Here is a 16,289-nt window from a genome sequence, read left to right as displayed (position 1 = left end):
TTTACCAAAGCAATGCTACTGAGATAGATTGGTTTCAACTCTCATAATTCCAGGCATGCAGGACTAAAAGGCCTTAGTGCTGAAAATTAAGAAGGTTGAAGGTCAACACTCCACGAGAACAACAAGATTGGGCCAGTCTTTTTTAAATGAGTGCCATACTGTGTAAAACACTGGCTGTTTTTCCATTTCATTTTCTACTTTGCACAGTCAAACCTTGCTTAGACTCAAGCTCCTGGTGGGGGAAAGAGGATTTGGTTATATGATTTACCTCTTTAATGTGTAGGAAATCCTTGGCATCAAAAGAAATGGCAGTGCTTGGTACGGGAACATCCTCATCTAGCGCTCCACAGTAGCTGACATTAGTCTTGACAGCAAATGCTACAGGCTTGGACTAGGAAAGAAATATACTTTCAGATTATTAAAAATAAAGTATGGGGGAAAGGGAGATAAGGAATTGGGTAAAATAAAAGCAAATATTAAAATGACTTGAATAATGCTGAATAAAAGAACTGAAATGAAAAATCAGGAGTTCATTATCACCATCTCAGAAATACACTGCATAGGAGACTGAAAGAGCTAGGGCAATCTTTGTCCATGCCTTAAAATTTAGCCAGAGAATGGCAACTTAGGACATGACCATTTTTATAACTACAGAACAGTTCTGAAGGTTTTGTTCCTTCTGTATTATGCTCTTTTCTTAGGACAAATGTATACTATTATGCACAACTATCATTCAGATCATCATTAAACACTATGCAACAATTAGATAGGCCTCAAATACATGTTTACAAGCAAACACACCACATCCTACATTAATATGATATAGGGAACCCAGCCATATTTTCAGAGATTATGTCTTCATTTGCAATCAATGGGGAAATTTATACAGGATCCAAGTGACACAGTAGTTTATTTACAATCCGTCCATTTCTCCTGCTGCTGCTGTTGCTGCTTCCCTTTTTTGCTGTCTGCAAAAAAGGTGTGTTGCAAAGTGCCCTATTTAAACAATCAGCAGGAGGAAATGGAGAGCTGAACCGTGGAAAGGTGGTAGGAAACACTAACTGGAGCAGCAGAATGAGTTACATTTCATCATCAACTTAAACTACAATAATTTCTGAATCCAGCAAATCTTCAACTTTGCATTTGTCTTTTCCTTGCAGAATGTGTACCGACCTCCACCTTGAATTAATCTGAATGAGATCCCATAGCAGGAAAAATGATATGCAAATTGTAAAATTACAATTTGGTGATTTTTCATTTGCATATTAGTAACTTGGTTTCCCTTACATATCTCAGTAAATATTATAGTTTCAGGTATGCTGGATGACATGCCCTTTTATGCCTTCCCTGCTTATTTTTTAATTACTCTTCAACAGTTTAGCTCCAAATTCGCATTTTGTTCTGAAAAATGCTACCCAATCAGAATTACTAGCAATTGCTAGGAGTAAAAGATTATGACTGTTCTGGTTCAGTTAATTAATTGTTGTTTAAATGAAAGAGAATCCTGCGCATTCCTCTATTAATTAGTCTGAGGAAACAATTCTTTAGGTGGACTTTCTATCTGACAAATGCCAATCTATTAGAGCATCTGTCCATCTGAAAAGATGCTGTGTTACAGAATCCAGTGTGGGGGGAAAGCCCAACAGGGAAACATGAATATCCTCCTTAAGAAAGTCAAGAAATTCTCTGCAGCTCCAAATTGAACAAATTACCTTCCTTACTCTATAACAGCTTGTCTTTTATTAGAACCATCAAGAGCTGCTATTGCAAGATGAGCAGCCATATATATAAATTGATTAAAACAAATGAATAAATAGTTCCACATTGCCATAAATTTTCACAGCTCAGGATAAACACTGTCATTTTTGTCTGAAGGGCTCCAACTATTTTTCACCTGGGACATGTGTTTTTCTTTTTTTCTTCTATTTTTGAAAAGTTTTTCTTTTAACAATAAAGACAACAAATAAAACCATATTTCAATTTTACAGTGTGTTGGTTGGGTACATATATCATGTGTGCATAGTAATATGATTGTACATTTCTTACTTAATTATCTTTATAAACCATTCTAAACAATATTTTATATCATATTATTCAACATATCTCATTCTTGCTAAATTATATTCATTCTCTTACTCATTCAATATTAATCAATTATAATATGTTATTACTATTATCACATATGTCACTTTCTTATTCTTCTATCTAACCTTTCATAAAATAAATCCCAAATATTATAAGTCTTTTTCCTCCTGTTCTCTAATTGCCATTGTAAGTCTACTCATTTCCGCACATTGCATTATTCCATTATTTTGAGTTTTTCTTTTCACGTCTTGCTTGCTGTCTGCTATGACTGTACTCTTCAAAACCGAGCTCCCCAAACACAACAAGATATGCTACCAATATATCCACAGACACTTTGAAGGGCAGATTGATTAGCTTTGAAAATTGGAAACTGGCTTGGACTGAATTGAAAAGCAAATTGAAAAGCATTATCTTTATTTTCAAATTGGTGCCATAACTTTCTTTAGACATTGGAAATGATGGGCAGCTGCTAATCAGTACTTTATTTGCAAGCATGTCTGCTTGCTGAAGACAACACAAAGGTAAATGAATATGGATTACAGGCCAACACACACACACATACACACACACACACTTTCTGGAAGAAGACTGTGGCAATCTTTAATTATATTGTTGCCCAGAACGTGTCTTTTTAAGTCACCAGGAACTGAGCTTGACTCAAAGGAGATAATCTGCTTTTAATGTGCTCCTTCCAATCCGTTTATAGATGAGCAATGCTTTCCCGTCAGCAGTCATTTACAGGAACCCACTCACAATATCTAATTCTATCCAACTCACCAAACATTTTCCACTTTTCACTGAAAATAGTCCTTTTTTCCTTAGCTGCCCAACTCCAATGTTACCCTATGGTCTTATAAACATTTTCCACCTTAAAACATTTTTCAGCTAATGCTTTCACAATTCTTGCAAACATATATACTAAAGCTTAATAATACTGTAATGCCCATCATCTGAGAAAGAGTTGGGCTAATGAAAGTGCTTTTGTGAGCTATATATAGCTATTTCCCAGATTAGTGAAGCATCATTGCATCAATCTGCTCTCTGTTTACCTCATGTGAGTAAAAAAAATATCTTGGCTCTTAAATGTAACCACCTACACACGAGAGTCCATATATATGTATGAACAGAGAACATCTAACAACAATAACAAGAACATTCTGTAAAGAGAGCAATGAGTGTTGCACAAATGTTACAGAAGTAGGGCAAGAAATCTTCTGGCGACTGAACTAATCTTTGGGGAAGTTGGGCAAATCTTAAGAATTTTAATGAAGAACATGAAAATTCTTACTTTTAAATATGAGATATCTGAGGAATGCTTGTTTTAATAAACAAAAAACACCTCTCCACTCAATTTCAGCAGCTAGATTATTAAGTTAGAAGACTTTAGGGTAAATGTGTGATATAACAGAAAACATAAGAGGCAGATGGAATGGCCTTGAAGGTCAGGAGAAACAGCCCTACCAAGGCAACAGTCAGACAAGCCTCGTTTGAGTCTATTCCAAGAAACTAATTTGAGAAAACACCTCAGATAAGCCATTTCCTACTTGACATGAAGATAATGGGAAAGAGATAGAAGCACATTCAGATTTGCAAGATTCTGTTACTATAACTGTTCCCAAGTAGTTTTAGACATATAAATGTCATTGATTTCTTGGCCTGATCTATCTTACAGGGCAGACAGAAGATAGTGTGAGTTCCGGGAACCTTTTGATTATAAAACCGGTTCACAAATACATACAGATGGAGGAAAGATAGACAGTATCACAAAATCATTGATTTAAAAGATACTTATGCTGAAAAATATCCCACTCCAGAAAATTACTTGAAGCTGTGGCTGGATTTCCCCATGGCATATTTTCTCTCTCTCTTGAAATCTAAAAATTGTGTGGGTGGGTGGGTGGGTGTGGGGATAGTAAATAAATAAAAGGAAGGACAGAAGAGGAACGAATGAGAGGGCGGGAGATACCTTTGCTCTTTCAAGCTGAATAGCTGCTTGCTGTTCTCTCTCTTGGCGGATGGCTTCCCTGTCCTCTTCCAGAGATACATCAGAATCTGATGGTCTGCTTGTGTATGAATCTGCTGATCCCTGCAAAGAGAAGATTATTAACAAAATGATGGATAGAATATATAAAGAAGCCAAATGTGCAGGAAAAATTACCCAAGGTCAGGCCTTTATTTTTAACTCCCTTTCAAAGTTATCTTTCATTTATGAAGTTGGCCTTTTTCTTCTTTCTGACCGAATAGCGCATTGACATTCATTTCCTTCTCTCTTTTCCTTTCTTCTGAGATAAGCTCAAGCACAGAAAATACCTTTTTTTCAACAGCGGCTACTTTTATTCAAATGTCATTCTAAATGTATTCTAAAAACTTTCAGCGTATTCTATAAAAGTAACGGACACAACGCAGCAACCTATTGCAGGCAGAGCTCAGATTCGGTTAAGTCATGATTTATGCTCTTCCAACTTTATGCAAAGAGACACAAAAATAGCAGCTACTATTTTCATGCCCGTACTTGGCAAGCAATCTGAGAAATGTGAAAAATCAGCTTAAGCGCTAGTTCCTGGAACAGATCCTCTTGTTTAACCTAGGGGGCTGCTTGAGTAAGGTTCAGAACTTGTTCAATAGATGGCAATAGAATAGAGATTATTCTCCATGGAAAGGTCACAGGATTCAATCAAAATGTAGCCCAACTCAATAGAATTCACTTCTCTTGATAAACTGCAAGATGGTGTATACATTTTTGACAAGCATCCTGATCTTACGCAAATATTCGATTTTATCAGTGAATAAATAAGTTTAGAACTGCAGTCCAAACCGGGCCTCCAATTACTTCATGTTATTCCATAATCGTATCAACAAACAACAAACAGCAAGACAATCAGAATTAGAATACATATTGTGACAACGTATGAACTTGCCTTTTTTTTTTTTTGAAAGCAAGGACGGGACCTTGTGGGGCTTTAATCTGGCCCATACAGCCTTAAGAAACAACTTTTATCTTTCCTCTGATATTTTTCTCCTTTCTCCAAGCCTCCTCTATTGCTAACAAGCATGTGTAGGTTCGCCTCCACCTGCATTGGTCAGGGGAATCAAGATAGTAATCAAGGACAGGCTGACTTTCCTCAGGGCCCCCTTGCACCCTACAACCGTTACTTAGGATGGCCTCTTTAGAAAGGAGGGCATAGGCAGGAGGCAGCAGTGGTGGCAATGCCTCTTAGCAAACCTGGCCAGGAGAAAAGCATTACTTCCTGATGCGAAGAAAGGTAAAACACCATCCCCAACTGAGTGGCAGGAATAAGGATGTGTTCTTGCAGTTTGCCAAGGGAGCTCGGCTATTTGGGGATGATGTGAAGGTTCTGAATCCTCCACACGGTTCTCCATTCTGGACTCTCCATTGTCGGTCATCCTTGAGCTGCACTCAAGTGAACAGCTTTGAGGCACGAAGTTCCACTCCCTCCTTGGTGCATCCCAACGGAGATGGTTCCAGGTTCTGCACTAAGATGGCTACTTTCCACCTGTCAGCCATTTTAGATTGGCCAAGTCAGGAAATGTCCTCTCCAAGAAATACTGGAACTCTCCTTTATTTATTTAGCCTAAACAGTATCAGAATATCTAAAGCCTTGCAGTATTTCCTTTTCTGTCTCTCTTCAACCCAACAGGATCAAGATAGGGCAACTTTCTCAAACTGTCTCCCCACCCCCCACCCTGACTAAGCTCGTTTTGCTAATGGTCTTCTTATCTTTGCCTTCTCTTTAATTATAATTGGAAAATACCAAACAATACTTGCTTATTTTCATTGTGACAGAATGTATGCTTTAAATTTCCTTTCCATAAAATTTTGAGCTAAATTTTCAGGAACTGAATCAGAGGTGGTATTCAGCAGGTTCTGACCAGTTCTGGAGAACCAGTAGCGGAAATTTTGAATAGTTCAGAGAACCGGCAAATACCACCTCTGACTGGAGATTTTACAGTATCCTTCCCCTGCCACACCCACCAAACCACGCCCACAGAATCGGTAATAAAAAAAATTTGAATCCCACCACTGATTTACTGAATGCTCTCATGAGAAAGGGACAAGTGCCAAATTGAAGAGCAACTTTACTATACTTTTTATTTCTTTGTGAAGTTTCAAGATGATTCAGCTCAATGTTTTATGATGTGATGCACAGACACTCATATTTAAATTTGTTTTGGTTTAAGAAAACCCCTTGGCTAGATAAGTGGCCAAAATGACACGCTGAAAAAAACAGATTCGTTTTTGCAATATATATTTTTTAAATCGGTACATTTATATAATGGCAAACCATGATACATTTTATTAATTTGTGAATCGCTGGAGACTTTTGTATCAGGCCCATGAGACAATCCCTGGTTTCAAAGCTGAAATTACTGAGGAAGAGTTTCTGACTCTCACACTGTTAAAAACCCATTTTACAAGCATGAGGCAGATGCTAGAAACTTCCAAGACCAGGATCAAGCAGACACAATGGCTGTTTGACTTGAAAAGGTGGGAAGAAACCCACATTCAAGCCTGGAGACTAACTAACTAGAGGGCAAGATTCCAGGGTGCTCTTAGCTGCTTCTTCTAGTATGGATTCCTAATTTCTCTACAATAAATTAACTTATCAAACATTCTCAAGTCTGCTTAAGAATGCAAAGTGGGGAGAGAGTTTAATCACCATGACTACTTCAAGAAATCAAAATGCACTTCCTTTGTTATCATTATCATACTAGGCAAAGTTTTTTTATCGGTTTTACTTCTGCATTTTTAATATTATGACGCCTTTTCTATTTCTGTGACATTTTCCTGCTATTTTAGCTGATCCTGTTTTAACTATCCTTTTACTTGCATTGATTTTATTCTCTCGTGGAATTCACCCTTGAGTGCTACTGAGGAGCTCATACACTTTTTGAAACAAATAAACCTCATTCATTGGGACTAGTTCAGTTATTGTAGTTTTGTGGAGAAACGGGAATCTCTAATTCAGTCTCATCTATACTGGTTGATTCTGGTTCTTTTTGAATTTCAAATTCTTGAGGATTGAACATGGGTTTTTTTTTCTATGCAAAGCATAGTCTCTAAAGCCAGCTACAGCTCTTTAGCCACTGATAGTATTATGTAAATAAATCACAATTGCCAGCTTCCTCTCAACTTCTCAGTTACAATATCTTTAAAATGGTGCTGCATTTGCACCATTTCATGGAGGAACTTTAAAAACAAGAGAATGATTGGCCTGACCATCTTTCTCTTGCCTGGGTTTATTGCTTATTGTCATCAGCAATAGCACGCAATAATGGTGACACAAATATTGTCATGAGTAGAATCTTCTATTTCCCATTCAGTTTGAACTTACAATTCAGTCAGATTTTTCTAACTTTCCTCACTAATTTAAGGGTTTATTGGAACAAATGCGATTTTATAGATACAATTATAATATTATCTTCTTGTAATACAAAGAGTTGTTTATTATGCAAGGCATAATCTTAGCCAGCAAATGCTAAGCATGTGAAAGGGGGATTTTACTACAAATAATATGAATATATTGACATACAATGCAATATTAATATAATGACATACTATGGCCCCTTGACAACCTGTGAACCAACCCCATCCATGCTGGCTGAGAAATTCTGGGAGTTGAAGTCCACAGGTTGCAAAGGGGCCTTAGTTACCCATCCCCCTCCTTTAGCCCCTTTGCTGAATTCCCCATAGAGGTTGCCAAACCACGTTATCAAAACTTGGTTGAATCATTTTGTGTATCTGAAAAAAAACACAATTGAATTAAGAATGTGAAAACCTCTGACAGACTGAATATGCTTATTTTATTTTTTAAATCCCACTGGTCTGGTTACATCATCCACACATGCAAAAATATTGCCTTGCCCCAGACCTACACTTATACAGAAAATCAGTGTAATGACAACCTAGCTAAGTATCTCCACTACTTAGGTTCTGCAACTAGTCCCTTCCCTACCAGTCATCGGGCACAAGTTGGAAGAGATACAAGTTTCTCACCTCAAACAATCACCTTAGGCTGATAAACACTTCAAAGACACCAATCAAAGACTCTTCTAGAAGGGCAAGGATATTCAGCTGTGCTGAAGTGGTAACCGTTTCTTGTCACTTCAGAGTTATCTGCCAGTCTGGAAGGAAGTGAAGTACCACTCCTTCCAAAGGATTTAAAATTGGAAAAAAGTAACTTATGGTAATGCATCCGATCCGGAAGCATGCAGGACCTGACTTCAGGATCTATAGCAATTACATCATTCTAAAGAGTCCCTACAAAACACAAAGCAACACATTCAGCACTGCTGTTTGATCCAGCTACAGGCCAAGCCAGTTTCTACAATCCTTTTATCTAAATCAGAGAGTTTCACTGGACAGTCTAATTGGACTGCTGTTCTGTGCATGTGCATGCACGCGCATACACATACACGTTTTTTAATCTCTCAACATTTTTTCCTCACATACTTGAAATTATATAAATGGCAGTCTACAGCAATTTCTGATAAAGATTCTCTCTTCTGGGCCAACACTACTTCAGAGTACTTATTCCTTCACCCTAGTTGTTTCCGTCATCTGAATTTTATCTCAACTAAGTACATTAAAGAACTACAAAAATAGTAACTCTGATAAATCAGCACATAAACTGGGTCCGCGCTAAATGGTTTTGTTGGCAATTCCCTTGTTCTGTCCTACCAGTCACTCATTGACAGAAAGCCTTATATAGAGCTAACCGCACTATAATATCGATGAATGATAAAAAGAGACAATTATAACATTGCAAACATGCAATGCACACACAGCATACAAAGTATTACACTATAGAACAACTATGATCCAACAATTGGTATCAATCACCAAATTGTCAGTCAAAGACTCATATTTTGTGTATTTAGGACATCCTACAAATAATGATTAAATTACTATTAGCGTCATGATTCACTGTTTGGAAATGATTACTTCAGAAACAGAACTATTTTGGGGGAGAAATACCTGCTTAATCACTCCATTCCAGCTCTGTCAAGGGAGTAAACTCCATTAAACAGATAACAGATAATCAAGAGTTGGAAGGGACCTTGTAGGTCATCTAGTCCGACCCTCTGCCCAAGCAGGAGGCCCTACATCATTTCTGACAGATGGGAGTCCAATCTCTTCTTGAAAGTCTCAAGTGATGACGCTCCCACAACTTCCAAGGGCAAGCTGTTCCATTGGTTGATTCTTCTCACTGTACAAAAGTTTCTCCTTATTTCCAGGTTAAATCTCTCCTTGATCAGTTTCCATCCATTATTCCTTGTCTGGCCTACAGATGCTTTAGAAAATAGACTAACCCCTTTATCTCTTTGGGCAGCCCCTCAAATATTGGAAGACTGCTATCATGTCTCCCCTGGTCCTTCTCTTTACTAGATTAGCCAAGCCCAGTTCCTGTAACCATTCTTCATGTTTTAGTCTCCAGTCCCCTGATCATCCTGGTTGCTCTTCTCTGTACTTTTTCTAGAGTCTCAACATTTTTATAGTGTGGTGACCAAAACTGGATGCAGTACTCAAGGTGTGGTCTTACTAAGGCTTTATAGAGTAGTATTAGTACTTCCCTTGATCTTAATTGTATCCCTCTGTTAATGCAACTTAGGATTGCATTGGCTTTTTGGGCTGCTGCTGCATACTGCTGGCTCATATTTAGCTGGTTGTCCACTAAGACTCCAAGATCCCTTTCACAGTTACTGCTATTAAGCCTAGTTTCACCCAGTCTATATGTGTATTTTTGGCTTTTCTTGCCTAAGTGTAGAACTTTACTTTTCCTCATATCCTCTTCCTTATCTTCCCCACACCACTGCTTAATGATTATGCATTTTTCCAGGTTTACTTCACATTTCAAATTGCATAAGCCTAAATATGTAAAGTCCATCACAAAACTGACTTGTGCCGTTTATATATTACAAGTATGGGAAGTTTTGAATAATCTCTCCTTAGAAGTTGAATACTGAAATTTACTAATACTTTCTCAAAGTAAAAAATATGCCTACATTAACAGGCAATGAAGAGGCAACAAATTAAATTCACGAGAAAACATATACTCACCAAGCAGCATCAAATCTCTTTTGATGATATGATTTAAACATTCTGAAATTTACATCTGTAGCTCATAGAAAACTAATTTCATAGAAGTATGGGCTGTGAATACTAACATTTTATAAATTAATTAGCTGGTTTCCCAGAAGAAATCTGCTACTTAGAAACAAGAAGCAAAGAAAAAATAAACTTTTTGTTTTGATAGAACAGTGAGTAAGAAGTCCTCAAATGCCCTTTACAATTTTTGTTTCCTGTACTTGTATGACAAACTAGGGATCTACAAGAAAACGGCACATAGCTGGCAGAGCAGAAAAAGAAGTAGGAGGAGGAGGACTACCACTGAGAGAATAACAAAAATTTTAACTCCTCATTACAATAAAATGTATTGTTATTGAACAATGGAGGAGACTGGGGGGGATCTCAAAATTTGACAGCATGGCAAAAAAAAAAACCTGGGAATTTTTTTTTAAAAAAAAGATCTAATGGGTTTCACATTATGAACGTACAAAAGTAAATAACTGATGTGGTTTTCTAAGTATTTGAAAGCCAAGCCACATAATTATGCAGACATCCCTGAAGTATCTATCCCACACTGTTCCTTTTCCCATTTTTGGTGAATCCTCCAGATGTGTTAGCACTAAAAATTCTCAACTAAACTTAAAACATTCTTAAATTAAAACCAGGCCAATTTTCCTTTTCACATATAAATGGAGGTCCTAAAAATCTTCAGAGCCTGTTTTTAGGTTACGTTAGGTTATTTTCAGAGTCTGCTGAAAGTGTGGTGCATCTTCCAATGACTATTTGGCTCTATCCAGCAAAACAGTAAACACTCAGGACCACCAACTAATTAAAATCAGTCTTACTGAGTTGGGCAGAAATCAACTGTTGAGATTCTCCACCAAATCTGCAACTAGAGAAATTAATTCAATGATTTTTCTGAATTTCTCCAGGAGCAGATTTTTTTCTTTAGCTATTTCAGTAGGGTCACTCCTGAAGAAACTGTAAGGAAGAAATTGTTTCTTGATACTTTTTCAATGGTTTGACTTGAAGTATGGAAACCCAATAGAGAGAATATTCAAACACAATTTAACTCTTCAGGCCTTAGCAGAGCACATATTCTTCAATGAGAATTTCACTGAAATCCTTTCCTCTTTTGAAACCATTTTGAAACTCCTTTTCAACAAATACCAATTTTTCACGATTCTTTCTGATAGGAAAAAGAATTTGCAGAAATTCTCTGCCTAATGCTAGGGATACACCATTTTTGCCACACCAAACCAAGCTGCTTTGTTTTTCATTCCAGTCAGAAATATGCTTGCTCAAAAAACTGCTATCTTTCTTATATGTACTTAGACACAGTTATGTCACTCCTAATCAATAAGCTGGTGGTGCAATGAGATAATATGGCAAAAAATGTTTGACATATAGAGCACAAGCAAGCAAGGTTTTCAGGCATTTTCACTTAGCCTGGAATTCAGGGTGCAATTTTAAGGGAAATTTCAGGGGAAAAAATTGAAATTTTTCTAATTTCAGTCACAATATCAGCAGGCAGCTTCCTGTGATCCTTCAGAAAGTTACTTTGCTTGTGTGGAGCAACCATTCAAAGTTACAATGGCACTGAAAAAAGTGACTTATGACCATTTTTCACATTTACGACTGTTGCAGCATCCCCACAGTCATGAGAGGCCAGGCGAGGAGATGCATGCCTCGATGTGAGTGATGTTGAGTTGGCCACCACTCAGCCAGTCACATGACCACCAAGCCATGACCACCAACTAAGTCACGCCCACAGAACCGGTTGTTAAAAAATTTGAATCCAACCCCTGATGTCAACCTAACTGTAAGATGTGGTCTTCTAGTGATAACAATCTCTTATTTTTTAAAGTTATCCAATCTTTCACCCAGGTCAGCATTGCTGCTTGGTAATATACTTCCCAATCTGTAAGCCAAAACCTCCTCTTTCTTTAGCTTCTTGTAGGAGTTTTAGTTTAATCCTGGGTTTTTTCCCTTGCCATATGAAATTTAGCGTCATTTTGTTCAGATTTCCAAAAAAAAATTGTCTAATTTTATGGGTATGTTTTGGAACAAAAAGAGTAGTTTTGGTAGTATGTTCATCTTAATTACAGCTATTCTACTCATTAGAGAAAGCCTCAGATTTTTCCATCTTTCCAGATCTTCTTTTATTTGTTTCAGTAATTTGCGTAATTCTCCTCTTTGATTGTTGTACATCTTGCTAAGATATTGATCCCTAAATATTTCATTTTTTTAACTATCTGGATATCTATTTCCTTGGCCAAGTTTCCTTCTGCTTGTTCATCATGTTCTTAACTATCTTTTTGGGTTTTTTTCTTTATTTTAAATCCAGCAACTTCCCCATAATCTTCTAATATTTCTATAAGTTTCAGCCCCAATTGTTATGGTTCCTCCAGGATAAAAATTAAGTCATCTGCAAATGCTTGTAATTGAAAGGTTTCTTTCTTGATTTCCAGGCCTTTTATTTGTGTTTCTTTCCTGATTATCCTTGTTAACAGTTCCAGGGTTAGTGTAAACAATAGCACTAATGGGCATACTTGTCTCATTCCTTTTTGGATTTTAAATGTTTTTGTCATCTCTCCGTTTATTATTATTTTGATTTCTTGTCTGGAATATATTGCCGATATTATATTTAAAAAATTCTTCACCAAAATCCATGTATCTAAGTTGCTATAGCATAAATTCCCATTTGACGTTATCAAATGCTCTTTGGGCATACAAACACTTTTATTACGGCTAGAATTCCCTTCAGCTGTTCGAAAACAAACAATAGTTAAAGAAGTTTCATGGAAGCAAGGACAGACTGAAGCAGAGTCGATGACCATGGCAGAACAAGGAGCCATGCAAACAGATCAACTCCTCAAAATTCGTTTCCAGAGAAGGAGAGAACCTATGATTGCCCACAAGTCCTCCATACGTAGCTCCCTGTGAGGAAACTGTAAGACAGTGGCATTCAGGGAGGGGTTTAGGGTTCTGGGAGCTAAGGGAAGCCTCTTTTTGCCCAAGTCACTGTTCAGAGGCAAAAGCCAGTCTTACGGTTTAGGAGAATCCAAGGAATCTTTCCCTCTTTTATTCACTAGCACATCTTTTCAGCTTGAAGACTGAGTCAAAACTGGGCATGCTCAGGCAAAAGGGGCGTGACCAAGGATCTGATTGACTCAGTCTCCAAGTGGAAGAAGCAGAGTTAACCCATGCATTGGATTCTCTGTTCAGCACACCGGAGAATGACAAGTTGCATTACACCAGGTGAGTTCCTCCTATCCCTGCCAAAATAAGCTTTATGCAAGTTTAAGAACTTTTTAAAAATCCCAATGTTGGAATATATAGCAAAAGAGTGATTAGAATGTTGATTTTGGAAAGTTAGACATGGACTAAGGAGCCAGATGGATTTGAAATAAGATTTTGAAATTAATTATAAGACTCTTTCCTATGGTTTGTTTAAAATACTATAAAATTTTGAAACTAAATGTAAAACACCTTCCTATGTGAAAATGTTGATTAGAGTAGTTACATTCCAATGAAGCAAACTCAATTGAAGAGCCCTGCTAATTAAACAAGAAGTGAGTCTACAAACAATGCCAGCCAGTTCCTTTTTAATTCCTGGCAGAATATACTACAATATTATCCTGCATTATTGCTTTTCCTTCAGTGAGTCCCCTCACTTCTATTTCCAAGAAGTGTTCACAGCTGAGGTAGAATCCAGGTGTCTGCTCCCTTATTCACTTACACTGGTTCTCCTCAAACATTTAGGATTGTTGTAGTTGTATATAAAACAAGGAAGTCATGAAATTATGTGCTGAACGCATCTTAATTATCATTTATTCCTCAATCATTTGGGGAATGATTGGATTTCTCCTATTAAATTACCTGCAATTATCCACAGGGATGAAGTTACAACAATCTGATATTCATGTAAATTATTGTTATAAGTCACCCAGAGTTGCTTAAGATGAGTGGCCATATAAATCTTTTAAATAAATAAATAAATAAAAGGTCATTCTCTAAAAGTATTCAGTGTTCTGGAGTTTTCCTCAACTGGCTGTTCTCTAAAGATGTTTAGTGCTTCTACAACTTTTGTATATGAAAAGTAACATAGATTTTTTTTTTTGAAAGGCAGACGATTGGTTTACGCATATAGTGAAACATCTTGGGAATCCAATATCACATTCTGCTAACTAAGGGACAATCTTTTGATACTCAGGAATTGTATTTAAAAGTTGGGGTAAGGTGGGGTAAGGTCTGTCCAGTAGGACAGATCAATGAAATAAACTTGACAAGGGCATATTGCACACAGGAGTAGAGTTAACATTTTGTCTCATTTTCTGAGTTAGAGAGAGAGATAAAGTTATTTATTTCTTTGAATATACTTAGGAAGCACTAGCACTTTGATTATCTTATTTATATTGGATACTAAGCATATCAGACTGTGTTAGTAGTTGGACAGGAAATTACTGGGACATCTCAGGCTCGAGATGGACTAGGAAGTTAAAATACATCTTCTACACTGTTGCCAAGACAACTGCAGTATTTTATACATGTGTGTATCCTACTTCAAAACAACTGAAATTATATTATTGGTTTTCATCAGTTGCAGTAACAACATTCAAACATTCTGAAGGATTCAAAGGAAGGATGAGGATGAGAAACATTGTTGGATTCCAAATTCAGGAAAAAGAAGGCAAGGTGGTAATGACATGAAGCTAAAAGCAGCAAATATCTCAGGATTGGTGGGATGCCTTGCATTGATAAAACAGCTACTTCTCTGGTATCAGAAGAAATTCTTCCAAAAAAGACAAATAGATCCTTAAAAGCTTACAAAAAAATGAAAAATAAGATGGTAGGAAAAAAAACAGCAAAGAAACATTAACCCATAATGTTACTGAAACTGTAATTTTGGTTCTGAACTATATCGAAGTCTACCTTAAGTGTTATTCTGAACAGCTCTACCAGATTTTAAAGCATGTATTTTCCTTTGACAAAGTTTTAAGATGAATCATCAATGCTTGGCTGTTTCTTTATTAAAAGAGAAATACATAATAAAACAAGCCCAGAACATGAAAAGAGCTTTTTTACAGCTTGGCATGAAACTAATTTAATAACAGTGACTGGATGTATTCAAATAAACCGAGTGGCTCAAAGAACTATCCAATTAACAAAATATTCTTTGTGCTATTTTGAAGCCAAAAGACAAGCAGTCTCTAGAATGCTGCATCTCTTAAGGAACCCGTCCCCGATTCTGAATGAAGCCACCTACTTTCGTAGCAGGAATGGTTTGCAGAGGACACACTTTATACTCCTGACAGGCAGCCAAGTTCTGTTTGTTACATAGGGCTACTGCTTTCAGTAGGGTGGCATTATATTTAGGCAGGAAAAAGGTAAAGAAAGAGGATTTTTGTCTGTTTATCATTATCTATAAGCACTTGCTGCAGACTTCATCAAATGCTGGAGCCAAAGATCACTTGGGTTATGCATCCTTAAGAATAATAGGAAGCTTCTTTAAAAAAAAAAAGGTCTATGTTATGATTGATGGTGACTTTCCATGACTGGCTACATACAAGATTCTAAGTCATACTTATTAATAATAAAATTTACCTGGCTGCATTCACAGATTGCACTAAATTAAATCATGTTCTAGCTTAGAGGTTTACCAATCACAATGGTTGGCTTCATATAACAAACTAAGAGTCAAAAATATACAAATCATTACTACAGCAAATTCCCTGCTTAAACTGCGGCATACTAAATCAAGACAGATGTCTTAATAGCCCTCGCACCTTCTAGTCTATAATTGGTTTTGGCAATGTGTAAATAATTGCTATGCTTTAAATGATTTGTAAATGTTTACTACATCCTAAATTGCTGAGGTCCATAAATACTGACTTGCCTTATTAGCTCATCTCTATCTACTTTCTGTTGTTTGATTTGAACAAGGGCTTGGGTCAGAACACTTTCCCCATCTCCCCAATTCTAATTGTACTGAAATTTGTTGGAGGGCAAACCTTGCCAAGTTAAGCTTGTTCAGGAATTCTTGAATCACTTCATTGACAATGTTCTCCTTCATAACGTGCATGGAAGTTTGGAGGTCATGTATCCTTGACTT

At 36.9% G+C, this 16,289-nt stretch overlaps 1 protein-coding gene across 3 annotated transcripts in view; it reads right to left on the bottom strand.

Moving 5' to 3' along the window:
• The window catches only part of CACNB4 (calcium voltage-gated channel auxiliary subunit beta 4), a 126,844-nt gene that overhangs the window by 27,255 nt on the left and 83,300 nt on the right, over nt 1-16,289 (bottom strand). For all 3 annotated transcript variants that reach the window (XR_015740781.1, XM_087920213.1, XM_026697225.2), the window contains 2 exons: nt 4,052-4,171; nt 269-391 (listed from right to left, as the gene is read on the bottom strand). Coding sequence is in view for 2 of the 3 variants with exons in the window: in XM_087920213.1 (XP_087776339.1) it covers nt 269-391; nt 4,052-4,171 (243 nt within the window). In the remaining variant the exon portion in view is untranslated. The remainder of the gene's footprint in view (nt 1-268; nt 392-4,051; nt 4,172-16,289) is intronic.

The sequence above is a fragment of the Pseudonaja textilis genome, chromosome 1 (genome assembly GCF_049901715.1).
Source record: "Pseudonaja textilis isolate UNSWEBS1 chromosome 1, rPseTex1.2, whole genome shotgun sequence".
Taxonomy (NCBI): Eukaryota; Metazoa; Chordata; class Lepidosauria; order Squamata; family Elapidae; genus Pseudonaja; species Pseudonaja textilis.
Note: the sequence above shows the minus strand (reverse complement) of the source record. Positions and strands in the feature narration are given on the sequence as shown.